Source organism: Podarcis tiliguerta (genome assembly GCF_965153285.1).
Source record: "Podarcis tiliguerta genome assembly, chromosome: 4".
Taxonomy (NCBI): Eukaryota; Metazoa; Chordata; class Lepidosauria; order Squamata; family Lacertidae; genus Podarcis; species Podarcis tiliguerta.
Genome location: NC_139537.1, coordinates 2,239,155 through 2,266,078, shown reverse-complemented (window position 1 = coordinate 2,266,078; position 26,924 = coordinate 2,239,155). Strand labels below are relative to the sequence as shown.

The 26,924-nt window shown below is 45.2% G+C and overlaps 2 protein-coding genes across 3 annotated transcripts in view; both read left to right on the top strand.

The window, feature by feature from the left end:
* The window catches only part of LOC310675501 (uncharacterized protein), a 176,103-nt gene that overhangs the window by 4,425 nt on the left and 144,754 nt on the right, over nt 1–26,924 (top strand). The gene's annotated exons all lie outside the window — the stretch shown is intronic.
* Nucleotides 431–26,924, top strand: LOC310675510 (uncharacterized protein). Of its 2 annotated transcripts, XM_083436261.1 has the most exons (8): nt 17,056–17,160; nt 17,348–17,392; nt 17,579–17,623; nt 18,115–18,622; nt 18,824–18,905; nt 19,193–19,275; nt 21,551–21,677; nt 24,424–26,924. In XM_083436261.1, the coding sequence occupies exons 4-8, from the start codon at nt 18,206–18,208 to the stop codon at nt 26,565–26,567; spliced, it is 2,853 nt and encodes a 950-aa protein (XP_083292387.1). In that variant the 5' UTR covers nt 17,056–17,160; nt 17,348–17,392; nt 17,579–17,623; nt 18,115–18,205; the 3' UTR covers nt 26,568–26,924. The 2 variants fall into 2 exon arrangements, with proteins under 2 accessions (XP_083292388.1, XP_083292387.1); XM_083436262.1 differs by lacking the exons at nt 17,056–17,160; nt 17,348–17,392; nt 17,579–17,623; ... (2 more) ...; nt 19,193–19,275; nt 21,551–21,677 and adding an exon at nt 431–734.

The window sequence follows — 26,924 nt, the reverse complement described above, 5'->3', positions numbered from 1 at the left end:
TGAACTGTAATGTTACTTAAATAGAAAACTATCAATAGAAAGATTTTTCCTCCAACAGCAATTTATTTTTAAAAATCAGATTTAAATTTTTAAAAATCCAAATTAAATTTTAAAAAACCCTGTTTATTTTATATATTTTTTAATCATTGCTTTTCTAATTCACCATGGTTTTGAAACTCATCTGTGGGTTCTTTTCATCTTTTATTGGGGGAGATAGTTGGGACCAAGAGCCCAGAGGAGGGGAGATATATTTTTTCACAACTGACATCTGAAATGCACCCAAACATCCAAATGCACTCAGCAGGCGAGACTTTCTCAAAGGCCCCTCTGTAGTTTGAGATGCACTGATTCACCTGTGAGAGAAGCGGGCACTCTGGGCCTCCCCCTTACCTTTTTCCTCTTGCAGGTGACACAGTGATGCTGGCTAGACCTCTTCAACCATCTCTGAATGGGGATAGAAGAGAAGCAGCGGCTGTGGAACCAGATCAGGTCAGGGGAAGCTGCCTTGTGGGGACAGAGGCCAAGGGGTGGAACAATGTCCTAGCTCAAGGAGTGGTGGTGAACAACAGTGTTGTCTCAGAGGAGGACATTTCCCTTTTTCTTTTAGGGTCCAGTGTGCTTTGAAGATGTTGCTGTTCGCTTCACGGAGGAGGAGTGGGCGTTGCTGGATCCTGACCAGAGAGCTCTGCATAAGGACGTCATGGAGGAGAATCGTGGGATCGTGGCCTCTCTTGGTAAGGCTCCCTGTGGGATCATAATATCTCTTTAAATTCAAAACAGCTCTCTATGATGAACCTCATATATTTTCACTGAATTCAACAGCGCCCCCTACAACACCTGGGATTTCAATATTCCCACCATTAACCTTGAACAGTAAATTACTGTTTTTTTCTGTGGATGTTCTTCCTCTGCTTGCAGCTTCTTAAACAAGGAGCAGCCTGGTCTGAACTACCCAAACCATTTTAAATGTAAACTTCAGAGTCGATAGGGAAGTTGAAGTAGCTTCTGTCTAAAGTAGGCTTTCTGTTTTTGTTTTTGCTTCTATAAGCTTTTGATTGACAAAAGAAAAGACTGACAAATCTGGAAATGGCAGATTGTTTTTATGTGTTTATGTATTTTTCTTTGTGTGTTTTTGTATTCTTTTTTATGCACAATAATAAAAGAATAGTAAAAATAGCATGTATATATAAAAAAAGAATAGTAACAAAAATGCAAAACAGAAATTTAGAAAACCATTAGAAGGGGTTGAAGGAAGTCTAAGGCTGTGAAAAGCTGTAATGTTGGAAAATATGTGCAAAAACTAATAAAAATAATATATATATATTATTTTATTTTATTTTCCAAATGAATTTTTATTCGTTTATCATTATATATACATATAAACAAATACAAAATATAATACATAAGTTACATGTGTCATATCCAGTCCATGAATCATACACATATTACATAGTTGTTTTAAGCTCCACCGAGCCTTAGACTTTCCTCCACTCCTTTGGTAAGTATCAAATAAATTTTGGAATCACATATTTTATCTCCTTTACTTATTAGCCATTCGCTGTTAGAGTTATTCCAGTCCCACCAGTGTCGTCAAGGTTCTACAATTAGTTCTTATATACGTCAAATATTTGTTCCAATTCTCATGAAATTTCTGTTCGTCCTGATCCCTTAATCTTCCTGTTATTTTAGCTAGCTCAGCATAGTTTATCATCTTGACTTGCCAGTCCCTTATAGTAGGTATTACCTCCATTTTCCAGTTTTGTGCTAACATGGTTCTTGCGGCCATTGTGGCATATCGAAATAGATTTTTATCTTCTTTTTTAATTTCTTTACCAGTCATTCCTAGCAGGAAGGCTTCAGGTTTTTTTGGAAAAGTATATTTCAACTTTTTTTTTAAGCTCATTGTAAATCAGTTCCCAAAAGCCTTTCACCTTACTGCATGTCCACCACATATGGTAGAAATCACCTTCTACCTCTCCGCATTTCCAGCATTTCTTACTCTTCAGTCTATAAATCTTAGCTAACTTCACTGGTGTGAGATACCACCTATAAATCATTTCCCAAAGGTTCTCCCTCAATGCCGTACACGCCGTGAACTTCATATTAACATTCCACAATTCATGCCACATTACAAAATCAATATTGTGAGCAATATCCATGGCCCATTTGGTCACCTCTTCGTCTTTTGTGTACCAATCCAATAAGAGATTATACATCCTAGACAAAGTTTTATTTTTACCTTCTATAACTTCCACATTAAATTTAGATTTTTTATCTTCAAATCCTAATTTCTTTTTGTCTTCTTTTAGCAAGTCGTTTACCTGGTGGTATTGCAACCACCCTGTAAATAAGTCGTCCCTTTCTCCTTGTGCCCTCCATCTTTCCCAACATCAGGGTCTTTTCCAGGGAGTCTTCTCTTCTCATGAGGTGGCCAAAGTCTTGGAGCTTCAGCTTCAGGATCTGTCCTCCCAGTGAGCACTCAGGGCTGATTTCCTTAAGAATGGATGTGTTTGTTCTTCTTGCAGTCCATGGGACTCTCAAGAGTCTTCTCCAGCACCAGAATTCAAAAGCATCAATTCTTTGGTGATCAGCCTTCTTTATGGTCCAGCTCTCACTTCCATACATCACTACTGGGAAAACCATGGCTTTAACTATACAGACCTTTGTTAGCAAGGTGATGTCTCTGCTTTTGAAGATGCTGTCTAGGTTTGCCATCGCCTTTCTCCCAAGGAACAGGCGTCTTTTAATTTCGTGACTGCTGTCACCATCTGCAGTGATCATGGAGCCCAAGAAAGTAAAATCTCTCACTGCCTCCATTTCTTCCCCTTCTATTGGTCCTCTATATGATTTAGAAAGCCTCTATGAACTTTCACCTTCTTATACCACAGGTACGAGTGCCACCCGTACCTGTTATCGAAGCCCTCTAAATCCAAAATGTCAGTATTTTCCAGTTTTATCCAATCTTTCACCCACATTAAACACGCCGCTTCATAGTATAAACTCAGATCTGGTAATGAGAAACCTCCTCTCTCTTTTTTATCTACCAATATTTTCATTTTTATTCGCGGTCTTCTTCCCTGCCAAATATATCTCGCCAAATATATCCCTGCCAAATATATATCCCTTTGCCACTCTTTGCACTGTTTCAGCCCTTTAATTACTGGAATAGTTTGGAACAAAAATAGCATTCTGGGCAAGACATTCATTTTAATAACTGATATCCTCCCCAAAAAAGAAAGTTTCAGTCTCTCCCAGATTTCTAGATCTTTCTTAATACTCTTCCAAGCTGCCTCATAGTTATCTTTATATAAGTTTATGTTTTTAGCTGTAATCCATACTCCGAGATATTTCACCTTCTTTGCTGCCATAATTCCGGTTTTTTGTTCTAATTCTACTATATCTTCTTTGCTTATATTTTTTGTCAACATTTTAGTCTTGCTCTTGTTGAGTTTAAGACCTGCCACTTTGCCGAACTCTTCTAATTTCTGTAATGCTTCTTGCAGACTATTCTTTGGGTCTTCCAATGTTAATACAGTGGCAGTGGTGCCCCGCAAGACGAATGCCTCGCAAGACGGAAAACCCGCTAGACGAAAGGGTTTTCCGTTTTGGAGGTGCTTCGCAAAACGAATTTGCTATGGGCTTGCTTCTCAAGACGAAAATGTCTTGCAAGTTCCTGCGGGGGGTTTTTTCCTCCCCCCCCCCTTTTCCCAAGCCGCTAAGCCGCTTAACAGCTGATCCGCTAAGCCACTTATCAGCTGATCTGCTAAGCCGCTAATAGCGCTAATCCGCTAATCCGCTAATGGGCTTGCTTTGCAAGACAAAAAAAAAAAAAAAAACGCAAGACGAAGAGACTCGCGGAACGGATGCTTTTCGTCTTGCGAGGCACCACTGTACTATGTCATCCACGAAAGCTTTCATTTTATATTCCTTACTTCCTACCTTCACTCCTTTGACCTCCATTGTTTCCCTTAACCTCTTATTAAATACTTCCAGCACTGTTATAAATAGCAGGGGAGACAGAGGACACCCTGAGAGCCAGTGTGGTGTAGTGGTTAAGAGCGGTAGTCACGTAATCTGGGCAACCGGGTTCGCGTCTCCGCTCCTCCACATGCAGCTGCTGGGTGACCTTGGGCCAGTCACACTTCTCTGAAGCCTCTCAGCCCCACTCACCTCACAGAGTGTTTGTTGTGGGGGAGGAAGGGAAAGGAGAATGTTAGCCGCTTTGAGACTCCTTAAAGGGAGTGAAAGGCGGGATATCAAATCCAAACTCTTCTTCTTCTTCTTCTTCTTGCCTCGTCCCTTTAGCAATATCAAAAGATTCTGATATATTATTGTTTATTATAAGTTTGGCTTTTTGCTCTTGATTAATAGTTTCAATACCTTTTCTAAATCCTTCTCCAATCCCCATCATTTTCAAATTTTCCTTCATAGAGCGCCAAGAGATATTATCGAATGCCTTTTCAGCATCTATAAATATCAGCGCTGCCTGCTTATCTATTCTGCTTTCCAAGTATTCAGTAATATCTATCACGGTTCTTACATTATCTTTTAGTTGTCTCCCCGGTAGGAAACCCGCTTGGTCTTTATGGATTCTTTTATTTAACACTTTTTTTAGTCTTTCCACCAGCACGTCGGCAAATAGTTTATAATCGTAATTTAATAACGATTAAATAGTTTTTCACCTCGAGGCCATCCGCATCTTTTTTAGGGATTAAGGTAATGTAGGCTTCTTTCCAAGTATTTGGAATTTTCCCTTCTTTTAAGATGTTATTCATAACTTCACATAGTATTGGTGATAGTTGGTCACTTAATATTTTATAATACTTGGCCGATATGCCATCTGGCCCCGGTGCTTTTCCTATTTTCATTTTCTTTATTCCTGATCTCTTCTTCTGTAATTATCTGATTTAATTGTTCTCTTTCTTCAGTCGTCATTTGTTGCAAATGATGTTTTTCCAAATATCCTTCTATTTCATTATCTATTTCATTTTCTCTTTTATATAATTCCTTATAGTATTTCTGAAATATCTTTTTTATCTCTATTGGATCTTCCACTGTCCTTTCTCCATCCCTTATCCTACATATCACATTTTGTTTTTTCCTTTCTCTTAAGTGCCACGCTAGGTATTTCCCTATCTTATTCGCTGATTCAAAGTTATTTTGTTTCATCTTTTTAATCCTCCATTCAATCTCCTGGTTCACTACCATAGAAAATTGAGCTTGTAGCATCTTTATATTTTGTTTTATTATTTCATCTCTTCTTCTTTCTTTTTCTCTTTTTCTTCTTTCTTTTTCTCTTTTTCTTTTTTTAGGTGGCTATTTTTCTGGATTAGGAAGCCTCTCATAACGGCCTTTCCTGCATCCCATACCATTTCTATAGATGTTCCTTTGTTTAGATTCCAATTGAAATATTCTTTGATTGTCTCTTTCGCCTTGATCTTTTGGTCATTAAATAAATTTTCATTCATTCTCCATCTGAATGGTCTAGAATCCTTTCCCTTTATCTCCATATATACTGGATTGTGGTCTGATATGGTTTGTGGGAGAATTTCTGATTTAAGTAAACTTTGCATTAGTTCCTTCGAGATCCAGATATGATCTATTCTCCCCCAACTGGTTTGGGTTTGAGAAGAAGGTAAACTGTTTTATAGTAGGGTTTTTAAATCTCCAGGCATCAATTAATCCCATATTATCCATCAAATCAAAGAAGGTTCTGGGTAATTTGCCTTCCTTCATTTCTTGCTTTTTTATTGATCTATCTAAGTTTGGTAGAACCACTCCATTGAAATCCCCCATCAATATCAATTTTTGTTCCATCCAGTCTATTAACTTATTACCCAGTTCCGAAAAAAACTGGACTTTTTATCATTAGGCGCATATATTCCAGCGACAATTATCTTTTCTCCTTGAAAAGTGATTTGTACTACTATCATTCTCCCCTCTTCGTCTTTATAAATTAATTTTGGGTCGAGCTTTACTTTTATATATAATACCACTCCTCTTTTTTTAACATTATCTGATGCCACAAAATCCAACCCTAATCTCTTATTGCTTAAGATTCTTTTATGCTTCCTTGTTACATGGGTCTCTTGTAGACAAATTAAATCAAGGTTCCTCTTTAATAATACGTGGGCAATCTGGTTCCTTTTATTTTTATTATTAAGCCCATTCACATTCCACGACAGTATTTTTAAAGCCATGGTTAATATATAGTAAATAGGTTATCAAATCTAAGTTAGATCTACTGTTCCTTATCTTCTGTCTCTTCTTTTTCTTCTCCTGAATTTTCTTCCTCTTCTCCCTCCCCACTCCCTCCATCTCCCCCCTCTCCCCCCATCCACTCCCCCCCTTCCTCCCATCCCCCCATCCTTCCCAGTTCCTTTTCGTACCTTCTTGCAAATTTTTCCAGCTCTAGAGGACTGGATAGTTTAAATCTTTTTTCCTTAAAATAGAATGAAATCCCTTCCGGGAATTCTCATCTGTATTGGATCCCATTTGTCTTCAACTGGTTGGTTAATTTTTTATAAAGATCTCTCCTTCGAAGAAATCTTGAAGGAATCTCTTAAATATAATAATTGGTTTTCCCTGAATACACAACTTTTTGTTATAGTTCTGTTTCAATACTTCATTCCTCATGTCCAAAGAGTTGAACATAACTAATATGTCTCCTGGCAGTTTCTTCCCTCTAGTTTTAGAGGATCTTACTTTTATCTGAAAGATGTTTGCTATTGAATATTCCATATCCTCTTCTTTCATATCTAACCAAGCTGCCAGTTCTTTAACCAGTTTAGGTCTTATATTTTCATTTGGGTCCTCTGGGATCCCCCTGAATTTCAGATTTGATTGTTTCTGTCTCATCTGAGTCATTGCCATACTGTCCAACAGTTCTTCCTGTATTTTATTTATCTCCTTGACCTCTATTTTAAGCCTATCCATATCCTTCCTACTTTCTTTCATATCTTTTTGCACCCTCTTCATTGAGTCCTCAAGAGCTTTGGATCTTACCGTCAAATCTTTCACTTTTCCTGTCAGCTCACCCACCACCCCCTCCAATCTCTTATCCAATGTATCCTGTACTTCTAATAACTTTTTCTCGATATATTGTTCATTATGTTTAAATTCTTTCCTTATTTACGCCATTAAGATGTCACAATCCTTGATTTCTTTCCCTTCTTTCCCATTTTCTTGTCTGGATGGTCTCCTTTCTACTGGCGTTCCCACCCCTTTTTCATTTTGTATTTCAGCTTATATTAATTAACTAGTAAAAAAATGTTCACCCCTAGAGGTCGCTAAACTGAGATATTGAATTTCTCTATTCCTCCAATGTAGTTCTTCTAGTGTAGTTCCCTTCTGCCCCTACAGGGTGGTGCCTTAGTTGCCTTATATTAATTATCTAGTAAGATTTTCCCCACCCCTAGAGGTTGCAAAGCTGAGATATTGACTTTCTTTATTCTTCCGATGTAGTTCTTCCCATATAGTTCCCCTCTACCCCCACACAGTGGCGCCTTAATTGCTTTCCAAGTCTTAACTCTTAAAATACAAAAAATACAAAGAAGGAGAGGGAAGGAGAGGGGAAAAGATCAAGAAGAAACCGCGGGAAGAAAAAAAAAGGTGAGGGGGAAGACACACAACCAAAAAGTTCTCAGGAACAGTAACAGAATACGAGGCGAGGCTTAATGCGAGAGCAGAAACGGGGAAGAGAGGCAGAGCTAAGCGGAAGGAGCTCCACGAGGAGAGGAGCTCCCCGGGGTAACGGAAGGTCCTACTTAAGCCTTCCTTCCTTTTCCCCTTGTCCGTTTGCCCCCAGTCTCTTCCGACTAAAGCGGTAATTCAATCGCTTAAAGTGCAGCGTCCATCTTCTCCTAATTAGTTGTTGTTGTGTACCACTTTAAAGAAGGAGGAGGAAACAAAGTGTGAAATGGCGGCGGAGAGTCCCGCTGTATTCTCAAACTCTCCTCATACAGTTCATGTTCTCCTCCCAAACCTCCTTAAAGAGACGCTGCCTCTCAGCGTTTCAGTTCCTCTTATTTCCAGTTCAATTTTTAGTCCTTCAGACGCCTCAAACATAAAACAGTCACTGTTTAAACGTGGGAGGCGGAAATCACAGTTTAAGCACAATTTAAAATGGGTACTGTTTAAACAGGCAAGCAAGAGGGTTGATTGCAGGGTCTCACTTATGTGTCCCAAACTAGTCGCTGGCATAACGCACTCCAACCTGGACAAACAAAGAATTTCCATTCACTTCTCTCTAGTCCATTAAGATATTTTCAGTCATTTTGTTGCCTTAGATTTCTGAGGTCTCTCTGCTACACCCACTTTGCGGTTACTTTCTTACTTTCTTTCCTCTCCCAGCCTTCCGCTATACTCAATTTACTCTTACTGCTGCAGTGGACTCCTTCTCTTTTCTCCCCACGTCTTCTTATTCCGCTGGTTTTCTTAGCCAAATTTCTTGGCCAAATTTCTATTTGTTGTTGCTTTCGTTGCCTTATTTGTATCCAGCTTCTTAACTGCTGCTTTCACTTGGAGCCTGAGGCTTCATAGCATAGGGTTTGTTGCTTCCCCTCAAATCCTCTTAAAAACTAAAAAACAGGAGAGCACACATAGCACCACCGGGTACTCTGTCCCCCAGGATAATCCTCCTGGGGTTTCGAGGTTCACAGAGCCTTCGTGACGCCTCTGGACCCCCGTGTTGTTCGAGACCCCCCAGAGGGGAGCCTCGCGCTCCTTTTTCGTGGCTGCGGCTCACTTTTTCGGCCGTGGCTCCGATATGGTGGAACACTCTGTCACAAGAGACCAGGGCCCTGCGGGACTTGACATCTTTCCGCAGGGCCTGCAAGACAGAACTGTTCCACCAGGCCTTTGGCCAGGGCACAGCCTGACTCCCTCCCTCGGCAATCTTCGCGGAGCTCTGGCCCAATGGTTGCCAGTGGCTTGAATTAATTAATTTTATAATGAATGATTTTAGAGTGTTGTTTGTGCTGTACTTTTGTACTGTTTTATTGCTGTTAGCCGCCCTGAGCCCGGCTTCGGCTGGGGAGGGCGGGGTATAAATAAAATTTATAATTATTATTATTATTATTAGAAGTCAAACTGAGTCTTTTCAGGGCGCCGCATTTAAAATATATTTTAAATTATATATCACAGGTTCCCCTAAGGATGTCAATTGAATCCCTTAAATAAATGCACCCAACCCTTTAGTAAAACCATCCATCTAAACCACTTGTGTTATGCCTCTATTACCAATGTTAACTACTATTGCTCATTAATTTCTCCTTGAGACTCTAATCCATTTCTCTTCATTGCAGATAGTGATGGACTGGAAATCAAGAACAAGGGTGACCGTGACAAAATCTCCACAACGGAGAAGCCGTATCAATATCTTGAATGTGGAAAAAGTTCCCATTCCACTTCCCATCAAAGAAATCCCATTAGGAAGAAACCATATCAGTGCTTGGAATGTGAAAAGAGCTTCAGTACAAGCTCCTCTCTGAGTTCCCATCAGAGAATTCATACAGGGGAGAAACCCTATCAGTGCGTGGAATGTGGAAAGAGCTTCAGAAAGAGCTCACATCTCACTGCCCACCAAAGATTTCATACAGGGGAGAAACCCTATCAGTGTGTGGAATGTGGAAAGAGCTTCAGTCAGAGCTCCCATCTCACTTCCCATCAAAGAATTCATACAGGAGAGAAACCATTTCATTGTGTGGAATGTGGAAAGAGCTTCTGTCGGAGCACTGACCTCACTTCCCATCAAAAAATTCATACAGGAGAGAAACCATATAATTGCTTGGAATGTGGAAAGAGTTTCCGTTGGAGCACCGATCTCATTTCCCATGTAAGAATTCATACAGGGGAGAAACCATACGATTGCTTGGAATGTGGAAAGAGCTTCCGTCGGAGCAGTGATCTCACTTTCCATCAAAGAATTCACACCGGAGAGAAACCCTATATATGCTTAGAATGTGGAAAGAGCTTTAGTCAGAGTGCCCATCTCACTTCCCATCAGAGAAGTCATACAGGGGAGAAACCCTATCAGTGTGTGGAATGTGGAAAGAGCTTCATTCAGAGCTCCTCTCTCACTTCCCATCAAAGAATTCATACAAGGGAGAAACCCTATCAGTGTGTGGAATGTCGAAAGAGCTTCATTCAGAGCTCCTCTCTCACTTCCCATCAAAGAATTCATACAGGGGAGAAACCCTATACATGCTTAGAATGTGGAAAGCGATTCTGTCGGAGCACTGAGCTCACTTACCATCAAAGAATTCATACAGGGGAGAAACCCTATACATGCTTAGAATGTGGAAAGCGATTCTGTCGGAGCACCGATCTCACTTACCATCAAAGAATTCATACAGGGGAGAAGCCCTATCAGTGTGTGGAATGTGGTAAGAGCTTCAGTATGAGGTCCTCGCTCACTTCCCATCAAAAGATTCATACAGGGGAGAAACCCTACCAGTGTGTTGAATGTGGAAAGAGCTTCAGTATGAGGTCCTCTCTCACTTCCCATCAAAAGATTCATACAGGGGAGAAACCCTACCAGTGTGTAGAATGTGGAAAGAGTTTCAGCTATAGCTCCCATCTCACTTCCCACCAAAGAATTCATACAGGGGAGAAGCCATATCAGTGTGTGGAATGTGGAAAAAGCTTCAGTACGAGCTCCTATCTCACTTTCCACAAAAGAATTCATACAGAGAAACCATATCAGTGTGTGGAATGTGGAAAGAGCTTCACTGATAACTCCTCTCTCACTTCCCATCAAAAAATTCATACGAAGGGCAGAAAAACCCTTCATAATACTGCTTTAGTCGCCAGCCAGATATGCGCCTCTTTAACCAGGTCTTTGGCTGATTGACATCTAATGCCTTTTTAAAATGTTTGGAGGGAGAGTGTAAGGTGTTTTTTGTGTATGTGTATTTTCGTTTTATTATATTGTGTTTTTATGTTGTAACCACCCTGAGACTTGTGGGTGTAGGCTATAGGAGCTAACTCCTAGAGGCCATGGGGTCTTTGCCCCCTCCCATTATAAAATATTTTAGGGGGCTGGACTTCCGGTTCCGGTCTGCCTTAATGCCACTCCCACTATAGTGGTGATCATTAGCAAAGAATAAACATGGATTATTTGAAAGTAATTTTCCTTTCAAGCTCCCCCCAGGACCCAGGGGGAGTTAGCTTCACTCACAGATCATCTCGGTACCTGGCTCTTGCTCCGGCATGGAATCTGAGCGGCAGGGAGGCGCTGAGTGCAAAAGCACTTTGCTTATCTGTAACCCTCCTACGCAGCCATTAAGAAGCAGAGGGAGTTCTGTTTATTAGAATAAATTTAGAACTAATATACAGACACGTGCTGTAAAAGATGGGAAAATATCATAAACTGCTAAATTGAAAAATTGTCCAGTAGCACTTTAGAGACCAACTATGTTTGTTCTGGGTATAAGCTTTCGTGTACATGCACACTTCTTCAGATACACTGAAACAGAAGTCACCAGACCCTTAAACTGAAACAGCTACAAAGCCATAATGATTCAAACTGGAAAGAAGACTTCCTTCGATGTAAAATGTGGTATGTGAGGGGGAGGGAGCTTTTACCCTTTCTTTATATATATCATGTTTGCTACATAAATGATTCAGCAACCCCCCCCCTCTTGAATGCTAACAACCTGATAAAAGGCAAGAGAAGAATGGGATTATACTTACGAAGTACAACAGAAAATAGAGCAGTGTGAGAAAATTGAAATGAATTTAAAACATTGAATCTCCACTGTATTGCAATGGGATGACCTGGATTTTGATCTTTGAAGATTGGCCAAGGCTTTGGCAGGACGCCAGATCATAATTGAGAGAGTTGGACGAGAAGCAGTAGGTGGAGTCTTGCTAGAGATTTGGCAGGACACCAAATTACTCTCTATGTAGACTCAAACAATAACAACAACAAAAAGATGGTGTGTGACACAGTTGAAATTACAGGTTCATTCTCTAGGAACAAAGGAAAAGAGCAGAAGTAGCGATGCTGTGCAGGACATGATGGAGAGGAAGGAGGAAGAAACAAGGATAAAATAAACATCACACACAGGAAATATAGGGGATACTGACTTCATCTTGCAGAAATAAAATTTAACAAATGTGTTAATACGAATGGAAGTCAAAAACTTTGAAGCTGCTGATAAGGGATTAAGATCAAGACAGAATATAATTGGATTAATTAAGATTTCAGAAGCAGGATGAAATAAAATTATCTCACCTTGAAATCTGCCATGCAGGAGGCCACACAAAATGTATAATTTGCTTTATAATTGATATATATTTGAATTGTAATTGTAATTTGAGATTGATAAATGCTGTTTACATCAGATTTTTTTTTTTAACAAAAACAAAATAAAATTTCAGGGGGCTGCTCCCCTGTTGATAGGCATTGCCATTCAAATGGTGTGCCTGCATCACATCCTGTGATTGATTATGCGAGGTGGGGCTTACCTGCCCCCCCCCCCCAATATTTTATTCAGGTTAGCAGTCCTGGTATAGGATGGTATACAAATTAAATAAATACATAAATAATATTAGATTATCTTGGTCATCTTCCTTTGTACATGGTCCAGCTTGTCAATATCCTTGTTTATTCTCATTTTTAAAATTTATGTGCCCTTCATCTGAAGATTTCACAGTGGTTCACAACATAAATATACAGGTTGAAAGCATGGGTTTCTCAAAAACAAATTAAGCCAGAGAAGTCTCTCTTTTAGGGATGGAGTTACAAACTTTGTTGATTAGGTGACTAGAGAATTTGGACATAATATGCAAGAAGCACATGTAGCAAGAAAACAGAAAAGTCTTGATGAACAAACAACTGGGGATGGACTTTATATCATCAGACAAAACTAAAAATAGAGGTGCAGCAATTTATGCAAAGAATAAATATAACCCCTCTGACTTCCCGCCTTTCCTGTACACGCGCCTCTTGCCGAACACCAATAGATAATGCCGCCTTGGTCAGCTCATCCATGGATCTCGGTCAGGGTCCCCTGGAGAGCTCATCCTTAATGTCAAAATTTAAGCCTGCCCTAAAGAGCGCCTGCATGGGTTCAGACAACAAATCCCAATCCAGCTTGTGCACCAGCATTGCGAACCGTGACCAATAGCTGCAAACAGTCAGGGATCCCTGCTTGAGGGTCAGTAGCTCCTGCTGTGTGACATCCCCCTGAATTTCACCTCCTGAATTGCGTCCATCACCTCATAAAATTTCCCCAAGTCCTGGGGGGCATCGTTTCCCACCGCTATTAGGTGTCTAACCCATTCCCGGGCTGCCCCTTCTGAATGGGAAACTATGAATGCCACCCTCTCCTCATCATTAGCAAATTCCCTCCTTTGTAAGTCCAGGCATCTTTAATCTCAGTCTTAAAGGCAAGGTATTCTTGAGGGTTCCCACCAAAATTGCTCACCAGAGATGGTACTTTTCTCCCCACCGGAGCTGCTCTGATTTGCTGGTCCTGCACTCTGCGCTCCTCCAGCCTCGCTGAGAGCTCAGCGACGTGCGCTTCCAGCTCCACGTTCCTCTGCCTCAGGGCTGCTATGTTCCACGCCACCTCTTCCCCAGCACATCTGCCTGTAGCCCCTCTGCCTGCTGCTCTTTGCTCCTCCAGACTCCCAGTATCCTCTTGATCCATCATACCGCTCTCCACTGCTACACGGGAGCAACAGCAATGACTACCGGATAGTTGTCAGATGTGGGTGGTGGTTGCTCGTGAGTAACCAGGTGGGATTCTGACCTGTCTTTTACAGGTTTTAGTGGTGCAAATTATTTGCAGTGCAGAAACACGAAGTTCATGTCCATCTTGGAGAGCCAGTGTGGTGTAGTGGTTAAGACTTGTAATCTGGGAAACCGGGTTCACATCTCCGCTCCTCCACATGCAGCTGCTGGGTGACCTTGGGCTAGTCACACTTCTCTGAAGTCTCTCAGCCCCACTCACCTCACAGAGTGTTTGTTGTGGGGGAGGAAGGGAAAGGAGAATGTTAGTCGCTTTGAGACTCCTTCAGGTAGTGATAAAGCGGGATATCAAATCCAAACTCTTCTTCTTCTTCTTAGTCACTTTCAGAATCCAAGAGTGGCCCCTTCTGGCTTCTCCCCAAGCATAAGAAGCAGAGACTAGAGGGTGGGGCAAGGCAGGTGGAAGGAGGCCTTGCCTGATGGAGTCTCTCCCCTCACAGTTCCTCCAGGAACAGCTTCCTCATGAGGAGTCCTAGGGACAGAGAGGGGGCAAGGCAGGTGGAAGGAGGCCTTGCCTGATGGAGTCTCTCCCCTCACAGGTCTCCCTCCAGGCATAGCTTCCTCATGAGGAGACCGGGGAGGGGGGCCAAGGCAGGTGGAAGGAGGCCTTGCCTGATGGAGTCTCTCCCCTCACAGTTCTTCCTCCAGGCACAGCTTCCTCATGAGGAGACCCAGGGCCGGAGGGGGGGCAAGGCAGGTGGAAGGAGGCCTTGCCTGATGGGAGTCTCTACCCTCACAGTTCTTCCTCCAGGCACAGCTTCCTCATGAGGAGACCCGGGGGGGGGGGGGCAAGGCAGGTAGAAGGAGGCCTTGCCAGGGAATCCTCCATGATGAGATGAAATATTTGTTTGAATTTAAATTTGTTGTGTAAAACTTGCTAAAAAAAAATGTTTTTTTTTTAAAGACTCCAACCAGTAATCATGGGAAAATATGGTGTGATCTTTTAGAGTGCAGTGGTACCTCGGGTTAACTACTTACCATATTTTTCGCTCCATAGGGCGCACCAGACCATAGGGTGCACCTAGTTTTTAGGGGGGGAAATCAAGAAAATTGATGTGGGGATCAGTTTTGCAGAAGGCTAGGGTTGGGGGGGGGGGACTGAAGCGGCAGAGCCCCAGACCAACCATCCCAAAGACATCTTCCTTCCAAATCGGGTTGACAAAACCAAGCACTGCTTTGCAAGCGACACAATGTATGTCTGCACTGGTCTTTTTGCCGTCTTAAGTCGTGTTTGCGTGTGAAAATCGTCCCCAGTGCAGGTGGGGTAACAGCAGCCAGAATTTGGGGCTGCAAAGAGGAAGGAAACAGACCATGTGGAGAGCGGGGTTTAAATCCACACTCATGCGCTTAACACCCCCCCCCCCCGTAAAAGCTGCTAATAAAATCCCCTAGCATTGCAGTGGGTTGGACTAGATGACCCTTGGGACCCCTTCCAACTCTACAATTCTATGATCGAAGTCAGACTTCTATGATTCTATGCTTCCCCTGTGGCTGCTTCAAAGTTTTTAAAAAAGTAAGAAAGTCGGGAGATCCCATCAGTGGCGTAGCATGTGTTGTCAGCACCCGGGGCAAGGCAAGTAATTTGCGCCCCCTAACCCGGGGCAAGGCAAGTAATTTGCGCCCCCCCCCCCCCGCTGCACTGTCCCTCCCCCAGATAGTCCCTCGCTCTCTCTCCGCACCGCACCACACGCCTGGTACCCTCCCCTCCACAGTGGGCAGCAACCCGGCGGCTCGGATCGGATTCGCACAGCCAGCACTGCAGTGAGAGAGAGTGAGTGAGCCAGGTAGGGGCAGAGAGCTGCGAGTGCGAGCGCACCCCCCCCCAGATGTTGCGCCCGGTGCGGCTGCACCCCCACGCTACGCCACTGGATCCCATCGTGCCTATTCCATGTCTGCTTTCCCGGCTGCCATCGCCGCCTCCCCCTGCAAAAAAGGGGCCGTTTATTCTCCAGGAACCCCCCCCCCCAGCAGGCAGGGGCGACGTGTTTTGGCTTGTCCCTCGTCTCCTCCCCCACTCCGCCTCGCCTTCTGGGTTCCCTCGCTCCCTCCCCCGCCGTTTCTGCGGTGGGTGCTGGCGGGTCTTTCCGCCGTTCCTTGGAAGAGCAATCCCCCCACGGCGGCGAGGGAGAGGGGTGGTGCGAGTGAGGGTCATTCGGAAGTGAAGCGGCCTCACCAGTGGCGTAGCGTGGGTTGTCAGCACCCGGGGCAAGGCAAGTAATTTGCGCCCCCTAACCCGTGGATTTGTGCCCCCTAACCCGTGGATTTGCGCCCCCTAACCCCCAGATGTTGCGCCCGGTGTAGCCGGCCCACCCTGCACCCCCCACGCTACGCCACTGGGCCTCACCGCCTTTAAATGGCATTGCATGTCACCTGAGCAAGCTCCTGTGTGGGCAGGCGAGAGAGAGAGCGTGGCGCAGGGACACCAGCGGAGTGCCCGCTTCTTTCTGCCCGCCACCAGCAGGATTTACCCTCCTCCCCAGCGCACTTTTTCAGCTGCAGAAGCCACCCTCTCATCCCACCTCCGGCGGCTTTCCCGCCTTTTTCGCCCGGGTCTCCCTCGCATTAGAGAGAAACGCCTCAAGGCAGAGAAGAATAAGCAGCAGCAGTGGCGTAGCGTGGGGGGTGCAGGGGGGCCGGCCGCACCGGGCGCAACATCTGAGGGTTAGGGTTGTTGTTGTTGTTTAGTCGTTCAGTCGTGTCTGACTGCGCCCAGGGGGCGCAAATCCACGGGTTAGGGGGCGCAAATCCACGGGTTAGGGGGCGCAAATTACTTGCCTTGCCCCGGGTGCTGACAACCCACGCTACGCCACTGAGCAGCAGCACAAAGCGAGACCCAAGCGCGAGGCGCTCTTCGGGGCACTGGTTTTCTGGCCTGCCCGCTCCTTCTCGGCGTTCCCTTTTTTGCTGCTTTTCTCTTTCCCCCGCTTGATGGCTGCCGCCGCCGCCGCCAAGCCCGCAGAGCTGATGCGCATCTACTCGAGCTACCAGGCGGTGATGCCGCACTTTGTCTGCATAGCCAAGGAGTTCCCTCAGCCCACCCGGCCGGCCAAGCTGCCTCGGGGCAAGCTGCGCAGACACCGCCAGTCGCGCCTCAAGCCACAGCTCTCCTGGCTTCAGCAAAAGGAACCCGAAGCCTTTGGAGCACAACCCGAGTTCTATAACGATAAAACTTCTAATAAATATTATTTAAAAAAGAAAAAAGAAAAGGCAGAGAGGACTGAGCGGGGTGGACTCGACTTTGCAAGGGTTAAAGGGAACTGAGCTGCATTCCTAGAGAGGACAGGAAGTAAGGGGGGGCAGGTCCTCCAGAGGAAAAATCCCTCCCTCCCCTTCCTGCAAGCGGGGGCAGGGTTGATTTCTGCTATTGCAAAGGCTGCCTTGCTCTCTTCCACGGGGATCTGGTGAGTCTCCTCTCTCCCCCCCCCCCCGGAGGGTGCAGTGGGGAGAAGGGGGGGGTCCCAGGGATGCAGGGGAGGCTGGTTCATTGGGGGGGGGAGGAGCCTCTGGGAGCAGGGGGTCCTGCCAGGGAGGGACGGGGTTGCGCGAGGTTTGCAACTACAGTACTGTATGTCCTGCATTTGTATAAAGACGCTGCTTACTCCTTTGGGAAGGGCAATCCTCTCCTGGGATCTGGTGAGTCTCCTCTCCCCCCCCCCCGAGGGTGCAGTGGGGAGAAGGGGGGGGGTCCCAGGGCTGCAGCAGGGGGGGTGGCTCATGTGGGGGGGGGGGAGCCTCTGGGAGCAGGGGGTCCTGCCAGGGAGGGACGGGGTTGCGCGAGGTTTGCAACTACAGTACTGTATGTCCTGCATTTGTATAAAGACGCTGCTTACTCCTTTGGGAAGGGCAATCCTCTCCTGGGATCTGGTGAGTCTCCTCTCCCCCCCCCCCCGAGGGTGCAGTGGGGAGAAGGGGGGGGTCCCAGGGATGCAGCAGGGGAGGGTGGCTCATGTGGGGGGGGGGCAGACCCCGGGAGCAGGGGGTCCTGCCAGGGAGGGGCGAGGTCACAGGAACTGTCTCCTTCCTTTAGATCTTTGTTGGGGGGGGAGGGGAGGAGGCTACCGCCCCCCTTCCAGAAAAAAAAATTATTCAGAGCCCCCAGGGATATCTAGCAGATAGAAATCTAGCTTCTTTAAATAAGGCTCACATTAATCTCTTCGCTTGCCTCCACATTTCCACAATCTCCCTTCTAGAGGCCTACATCTCCTCCTCCTTTTTAGAAAGATAGCTCCGAGTCTGGGCTGTGGTGCAGTCCTACCCTGGTTCCCAGCAAGACTCATCCATGCTTGCTCAGGGAACCTTTTTCTTCTCCTGATATTGTACAGCTTTTGTAACAGAACAATGTATTTGCTTTGTAGGATTTGCTAGCGCCTCTCCTTAAGACAGACAGAACTTTGCAGAAGACCAAAGGCTTCCTTCCAATCTCTCAGAGGCTTCCTGAGAGCACAGATGGATGAGCAAGACTCAGCTGGCCCTGGAACAGAAAGAGGCCATGCCATCCAAACTGGGAGCAGTGGGGGATTCTGGGAAAACTCTGTGCAGAAGATCCTGGGTGAGGAGGACACCCTCTGCTCAGAGGTGCAGAGCCAGCAGTTGAGGCAGTTCTGCTGCCAGGAGGCCAAAGGACCCCGAGAGGCTTGCAGCCGACTCTACCACCTTGACCGTCAGTGGCTGAAGCCGGAAAAGCACACGAAAGCTGAGATGCTGGACCTGGTGATCTTGGAGCAGTTCCTGGCTGTCCTTCCCCTGGAGATGGAGAGCTGGGTGAGGGACTGTGGAGCGGAGACCAGTTCCCAGGCGGTGGCCCTGGCCGAAGGTTTCCTCCTGAGTCAGGCAGAGGACAGAAAGCAGGCAGAGAGAAAGCAGGTGAGAGAGACTATCCTCTGGGTACTCCCAAGGCCTCCAAACAGGATGGAAAACATCCCATAATGACCTACTGATGACCTATCCTTTTTCTGGGAAGGCATCCATGGAATGAGATCTAACACTCTTAAAGTTTTTTTCTTTTTCATTCTCTTTGTAATATTTCTCACCTTTCTCTGTTTTGAATCCTTGTTGGTCTTTCAGGAAAATGATCATTTTACAGAAATGAACATGGATTCCTGTGAGACAGAGAGGCCTCCGTTGGACACCAGAGAGACACCACTGGGTAAGGTGAATGATGGGTTTTCTCCTTTTGGTCTCCTTTTGTTGGTTTCCCAACTAATCTGTGGGTTCTTTTCATCTTGTTTTTTCTTTGGGGGGGGGTGACTGTTGGGGCCAAGGGTCTAGAACAGGGGAGACATATTTCTGCACAACAAACATATGAAACAAATGTCCAACTGCACTCAGCAGGTAAGGCTTTCTCAAAGGCCCATCTGTAGTTAGAGATGCCCTGTTTCCCCTGTGAGAGAAGCAGGCACTCCTGGCATCCTGCTTACCTGTTTTCTCTTTCAGGAGACAGAATGATGCCGGCAAGACCTCCTGATCCGCCTTTTCATGGGGGCAGAAGGGAAGCAGCGGCTCTGGAACCAGATCAGGTCAGGGGAAGCTGCCTTGTGGGGACAGAGGCCGAGGGATGGAGCAATGTCATGGACTGGTTGGGCACAGAGGAATGGTGGGAGGAAGCAGCCGGGGAACCAGGAAGGGAAGATGGCTCAGAGCCGAAGGAGTGGAGGTGGAGAAAGGATGGGCGGTCAGAGGGAGAAGCTTGGGAAGAGGAGGTGTCAGAAGCTGAAGGGGAAACAGGGCTTAGTGAGCTGGGAGACTCTGTGGCAGAATGCAGTGCAGAATCAGAGGCAGAAGAGGAAGGAGGCAAGTGGGAGAGGAAGGTTGAGAGGCAGAGATGAGTTAGGAGAAGGAGGAGCCACCGGGGGCTCCCTCTCCTTCTGCCAGAAGCTACCTTCCCTGATTGTCTCTCAGAACCAGGAGACGTCTGACAATGGAGGAGCAAAGGCAGGCTGCACATTGGTGCACTGCTCAATCGCTTGCAAGCAACCCCAGAGAGGAAGGGACTTGGAAAGCTGTGGGGAGCTGGGGGCCTTCACTCTCAGCAACTGATTTTGTGGAGGAAGACCCTGACATGGAATTCGACTCAATATTGATCCAGAGCAGAACTCCAATATATAGTTAGTAGATTGGCACTGTCCATAAGAAATCCAGTTGCAGCAGACTTTACTTACATAACATAATAAGTCTAAACCTTAACACTCAGCATACTTTGTACAGAACACCAGAAGGAAGAGAGAGCAAAAGAGAAAGAGGCTCCTGACCTTTACAGAAGAGATAAGAGAACCACTTTAAACTAGCTGTACTCAGCTTCTCTGAAGGAATAACCCAAACATCAGGAACCTTCTGCTTATTTCTCTTATGCAGAAAAGCTTCCAGAACCCTCTTGAATTAATCAGAATAGGAAAGAGATCAATGCTTTCTGCACTAATAAATGCAGACTGACAATCCCCCCCATTTATTAGGTGCAGGAAGTATTGATATGCAAAACACCTCTAGGGGGTTGGACTTGATGGCCCTTGTGGTCTATTCCAACTCTATGATTCTATGAAAAACATTGCATGTACACTTTCCTTCTACAAGAATAAATCCTAGCCTTTGGTTGCTAGACCAAAGACGAAACAGTCTGACCAGATGCTTCTGTGAGCAGCAGAACAACATCCTGACTCCTGAAAAACCAACTCACGTTTTTCAAATGTAGTCCCTCACATTATAAAACAAAACAGTACCTATGAAACCTGACACAGTTAAGGAAAAGACGCAACTCACTTATGAAAACAGCTATCTTATAAACCTTACCTTACGTTACCTTATCTTAAACTCCACTCAAATATATAAACCAAGACCTGAAAACATCACTTCATAGCAAACCTCTCCAACAGAATACTCAACAGAGCACCTCTTTACAAGACCACTTAAACAAATTACCTAATCTTACTTTTCATATACCTCCACACTAAAGAAACTTCCACCTAGACAACTAGTCCATTAATTGATTGACAATGCAAACTGACAGACCCTCAGGGAATGAGCTGCTGTTCTCATTAGGCCTGAAACTCAGCCAAGTCTGTGAATATGTGTTCTTGCTGATAAAGAGTTAACTCCAGCTGTGAACTGTGGGATTTCCTGCCCAGATAACTCTGTGACACCAGCCTTCTGAATGTCGCCAGTAGGATTAATCTGTAGTTGCAGTTTTCATGGAATCCTAGAGTTGAAAGGGACCCCAAAGGTCATAAGTCCAACCCCCTGCATTGCAGGAGTCTCAACTAGATCACCCAAGACAGAAGGACATCCAAACTAGGCTTCTTGTATTTCTATATTCATCACTGAATGCTAAAATAGGCTTCTAAGCAGTGGACAGACGATAACAAATAGTGGCCAGGATTCACCTACCCAACCCTGTCCACTGCAAAATGGGGCCTGCCCCATTCCTCCCCCTCTCCATGCCCCCATGAACCCCTTTAATTTGGCTTTAGAGCATTGGGATGAAACCTCCCCAGAACAACTCACAAGGAGAGGGGAAAGTGGATCCTTCCATCTGGGAAACTTGGATGCTTGCGTAGGCAGAATGACTTGAAAAACACCAGGTGGAGTACCACCTATTTGCACAAAGACCAATACCCATAATTAAAACGCAGAATTAAATAATTCCATTAAAGCGTTAAAATAAGCATCCATATTAAAAATGTGCAGCAAAGCAATCCTATTGAAACAACACCACAATTTACAGGAAGGAAACAACAGAGCATTGTGTAGCAGATTATATTTCTGCTGTCTCAGAGGAAGACATTTCCCTTTTTCTTTTAGGGTCCAGTGTGCTTTGAAGATGTCGCTGTTCGTTTCACGGACGAGGAGTGGGCGTTGCTGGATCCTGACCAGAGAGCTCTGCATAAGGACATCATGGAGGAGAATCGTAGGATCGTGGCCTCTCTTGGTAAGGCTCCCAGTGGGATCATAATATCTCTTTAAATTCAAAACAGCTGTGTGTGATGAACCTCATATATTTTCACAGAATTCAACAGCGCCCCATACAACACCTGGGATTACAATATTCCCACAAAAAACCTTGAACAGTAAATTACTGTTTTTTCTGTGAATGATCTTCCTCCAGTTGCAGCTTCTTAAACAAGGATCAGGCTGGTCTGAACTATCGAGGCCATTTTAACTGTAAACTTCAGAGTTGTTATGGAAGTTGAAGTAGCTTCTGTCAGGTTTTCACTTTTTGTTTTTGCTCCTGTCAGTCTTTGGTTGTCCAAAGAGAAGAGTGATGTTGGAAACGGAAGGGATTCCATAACCTTTGCTCTCCACCAACCCAAGAGTGGGTTGCCTGAGAAAGGTGTTTGGCTGTTTTAAAATGTGAACTGCTGCGTTAGGGACGCGGGTGGCGCTGCAGGTTAAACCACAGATCCTAAGACTTGCCGATCAGAAGGTTGGCAGTTCGAATCCCCGTGACGGGGTGAGCTCCCGTTGTTCGGTCCCAGCACCTGCCAACCTAGCAGTTCGAAAGCACGTCAAAGTGCAAGTAGATAAATAGGTACCGCTCTGGCGGGAAGGTAAATGGTGTTTCCGTGTGCTGTTCTGGTTCACCAGAAGCAACTTACTCATGCTGGCCACATGACCTGGAAGCTGTACGCGACATTTTTCCACGCTCGCCACTTCAAGCAGTTGGTCCCTTACCTTTCTCGCCCCGACCTGGCCACAGTGATCCATGCGACGGTCACCTTCAGGCTTGAGTATTGTAATTCGCTCTACGCGGGGCTGCCCTTGAAGCTGTCCCAGAAACTCCAGCGGGTGCAGAATGCTGCAGCGAGGCTCCTCACGGGGTCTCTGCCATGGGACCATATTCGCCCAGTGCTTTTCCAGCTGCACTGGCTCCCGGTGGAGTACAGGGTCAGATTTAAGGTGATGGTTTTGACCCTTAAGGCCCTTCACGGCCTAGGACCCTCGTACATATAGGACCACCTCTCCCGGTATGCCCCACGGAGGACCTTAAGGTCCATAAATAGTAACACCCTAATGGTCTGGGCCCTAAGGAAGTTAGATTGGCTTCAACCAGAGCCAGGGCCATTTTAACACTGGCTCCGGCCTGGTGGAATGCTCTGCCTCATGAGACCAGGGCCCTGCAGGATCTGATTTCTTTCCACAGGGCATGTAAGACAGAGTTGTTCCGCCTGGCCTTTGGCTTGGAGCCAATTTGATTCCCTCCCCCTCTTTCTTTTCCTTTCTCCTCCTGTGATGAGGCTGCATTTTAATATTTTAACGTTTCAATATTTTAATGTTGTATTTTAATCTTGTTTTTAAGTTGTATTCATTCAACTTGTTTTTATTTTTGCTTCTTAGCCACCCTGAGCCCGGCCTTGGCTGGGGAGGTGTGGTAAACTTGCCCCAACTGCTCGCTCCTCCCTCACCTGTCTTTGCTCTCCGGCCAGATCAGGTTTCTTGAGCAGGGCTGGTAGGCACGCTTACGTTTTACAGAAACAGGACCAAATAGAACCGGTAAAGCTGCCACCACTCCCTTTGTCCCAGGGAACCCAGAGCCACAACCCAGGGAGAAGGCTGCGCCCCGTTATTACTGGTTACCCCCACTCCACAAGTTGTATCCACAGACTTGCAGACAGAATTTCTACGGTAGAGCGCAACCAAGCGTAAGGCTAGGAATTAGCTTTTCCCCCGGAAAGGCACACAAACTAAAACAGATTCTTTCTTAAAATTTATTTTAAAAGAACATAAGAAAACATGCTAAAATAGCAGGCACATCTTTAGTAAGTTACAAGCAAGAAAACAAGAACATTGTGAAATCTAACTAGCTTACATACTCACGACTAAATGACAAATAGGATAGTTAGAGTCCTTCTAGTGATCCGCAGGCAAAGGCTTCAGCAATTCTCCATCACAAAGGACGAAAGGACGGCTACTTAGGTGGAACATCAGCAGCCGGGCGATTTGCGGATTGCAGAGCGCGCTTTCTCAGCCATTTCCAAGATCTTTTATCCCCAATTTGCCCGTGGCGTCGGAACCCCCGAAACCAATCATAACTCTTGATTATTTTTAAATTCGCCAATGACCGGCTTGCGGGCTAATCAATCTAACTTCTGGCAGCTGGACCCATTAAGAGCCCAGAGCCTAAATCAAAGGAGTTTCCTCCCTTTCCGTGGAGCCTATGCAGATGCACATTCCCAGGCAATCAAGGACAGATAACATCACTGAGGGAATGCACATAACTTCAGACCCAGGTGTCAAACCTTTCATTAAACCAGGGGTTTCCTTTCCCATAATAAACCTTTCCCACCCTGGATGCCTGTTAGTCTGGGTTAAAGGGACAAAACTTATTTCCCATGGTTCTTGTGGCTTGTTGGTTACCCACAAGGCCTCACTCTTGTTGCTTGAACAAGGAACAGTTACCAAACAAACACTAACTTTACTACAGGAGAGCAGGGTATAAATAAAAATTATTATTATTATTATTATTATTACACCGGTTCCCTCAGCCAATAAAGCGAGATGAGCGCCGCAACCCCAGAGTCGGTCACAACTGGACCTAATGGTCAGGGGTCCCTTTACATTTACCTTTACCTTACTGCGTTTTCAGGGTGTGGATTCAACATTCTTTTTGACCAGTTTTAACAAGTATTCTACATTAATTCCTCCCTGAGGCTCTAATCCATTTCTCTTTATTGCAGATAGTGATGTACTGGAAATCAAGAACAAGAGTGACCATGACAAAATCCCCACAATGGAGAAGCTGTATAAATATCTTGAAAATGGAAAAAGTTCCAACTCTACTTCCCATCAAGGAAATCTCATTAGGAAGAAACCCTATCAGTACATGGAATGTGGAAAGAGCTTCGGTCAGAGTTCCTCTCTCACTTCCCATCAAGGAATTCATACAGGGGAGAAGCCCTATCAGTGCATGGAATGTGGAAAGAGCTTCGGACAGAGAGCCCATCTCACTTCCCATCAAAGAATTCATACAGGGGAGAAACCCTATCAGTGTGTGGAATGTGGAATGAGCTTCATTCAGAGCTCCTCTCTCACTTCCCATCAAAGAATTCATACAGGGGAGAAGCCCTATCAGTGCATGGAATGTGGAAAGAGCTTCAGTAAGAGCTCCCATCTCACTTCCCATCAGAGAATTCATACAGGGGAGAAACCCTATCAGTGTGGGGAATGTGGAAAGAGCTTTAGTCACAGTGGCCATCTCACTTGCCATCAAATAATTCATACAGGGGAGAAACCCTATCAGTGCTTGGAATGTGGAAAGAGCTTCACTACGATCTCCTATCTGAGTTCCCATCAGAGAATTCATACAGGAGAGAAACCCTATCAGTGTGTGGAATGTGGAAAGAGCTTCAATACGAGCACTGATCTCACTAAGCATCAGAGAATTCATACTGGAGAGAAACCCTATCTGTGTGTGGAATGTGGAAAGAGCTTCATTGATAGCTCCTCACTCACTTCCCATCAAAGAATTCATACTGGGGAGAAACCTTATCAGTGTGTGGAATGTGGAAAGAGCTTCACTCATAGCTCCCATCTCATTTCCCATCAAAGAGTTCATACTGGGGAGAAACCCTATCATTGTGTGGAATGCGGAAAGAGCTTCAGTAAGAGATCCGATCTCACTAAGCATAAGAGAATTCACAGAGGGGAGAAACCCTATCAGTGTGTGGAATGTGGAAAGAGCTTCATTCAGGGCTCCCATCTCACTTCCCATCAAAGAGTTCATACAGGGGAGAAACCATATAATTGTTTGGAATGTGGAAAGAGCTTCGCTCAGGGCTCCCATCTCACTTCTCACCAAAGAATTCATACAGGGGAGAAACCCTATCAGTGCAAGGAGTGTGGGAAGAACTTCAGGAAGAGCTCTGAACTCAGGTCCCATGAAAGAATTCATACAGGGGAGAAACCATACAATTGTTTGGAATGTGGAAAGAGCTTCGCTCAGGGCTCCCATCTCACTTCTCATCAAAGAATTCATACAGGGGAAAAACCATATCAGTGTGCGGAATGTGGAAAAAGCTTCAGTATGAACTCTTCTCTCATTTCCCATCAAAGAATTCATACAGGGGAGAAACCCTATCAGTGTGTGGAATGTGGAAAGAGCTTCACTGATCGCTCCTCTCTCAGTTCCCATGAAAGAATTCATACAGGGGAGAAACCCTATCAGTGTGTGGAATGTGGAAAGAGATTCCTTCGGAGCACTGATCTCACTTCCCATCAAAGAATTCATACAGGGGAGAAACCCTATCAGTGCGTGAAATGTGGAAAGGGCTTCAGGGACAGCTCCTCTCTTAATTCCCATCAAAGAATTCACACAGGGGAGAAACCCTATCAATGTGTGGAATGTGGGAAGAGCTTCAGGGACAGCTCTCAACTCAGTTCCCATCAAAGAATTCACACAGGGGAGAAACCCTATCAGTGCATGGAATGTGGGAAGAGTTTCAGGAAGAGGTCCTCTCTAACTTCCCATCACAGAATTCATACGGGGGAGAAACCCTATCAGTGCGTGGAATGTGGAAAGAGCTTCAGTGCCACCTCCCATCTGACTTCCCATCGCAGAATTCATACAGGGGAGAAACCCTATCAGTGCATGGAATGTGGAAAGAGCTTTAGTCAGAACTCCAATCTCACTTCCCACCAAAGAATTCATACAGGGGACAAACCCTATCAGTGCGTGGAATGTGGAACGAGCTTCCGGGACAGCTTTGATCTCATTTGCCATCAAAGAATTCATACAAAGGATGAAACAGCTTTCATTTTTCAGCTTTCAGCGCTAGGGACAAACACACCTCTTGAACCAGCCCTTTGGTTGATTGACATGTAATGTCCTTTAAAAATGTGATAGGGAGGTGGGGATTACATGTTGGGGAGGTGTTTTTTGTTTTCATATTGTTATTTTATCTTGTAACCATCTTGAGACCCGTGGAATAGGAGCCAACTCGTAGAGGCCGAGGGGTCTTTGCCCCCCCAATAAAATATTTGAGGGGGGCACCCCCCCCAGTTGATAGGCATTGGCATTCAAATGGCATGCACACACCACAGCATGTGACTGATTATGTGAGGTGGTGCTCACTAAACCCCTTCTATATTTTATTCAAGTTGGTACCCCTGGTATAGGGAAGTATCAAAATTAAATAAATGCATAAATAAAATAATACCACCTTGGTTGCTTTCATTTGCA

Coding starts and splice junctions, on each gene's coding strand:
- LOC310675510 (XM_083436261.1), top strand. CDS start 18,206: ATGGATGAGCAAGACTCAGCTGGCCCTGGAACAGAAAGAGGCCATGCC. Junction 18,623..18,823: donor AGCAGGCAGAGAGAAAGCAG/GTGAGAGAGACT, acceptor TTGGTCTTTCAG/GAAAATGATCATTTTACAGA. Junction 18,906..19,192: donor CACCAGAGAGACACCACTGG/GTAAGGTGAATG, acceptor TTTCTCTTTCAG/GAGACAGAATGATGCCGGCA.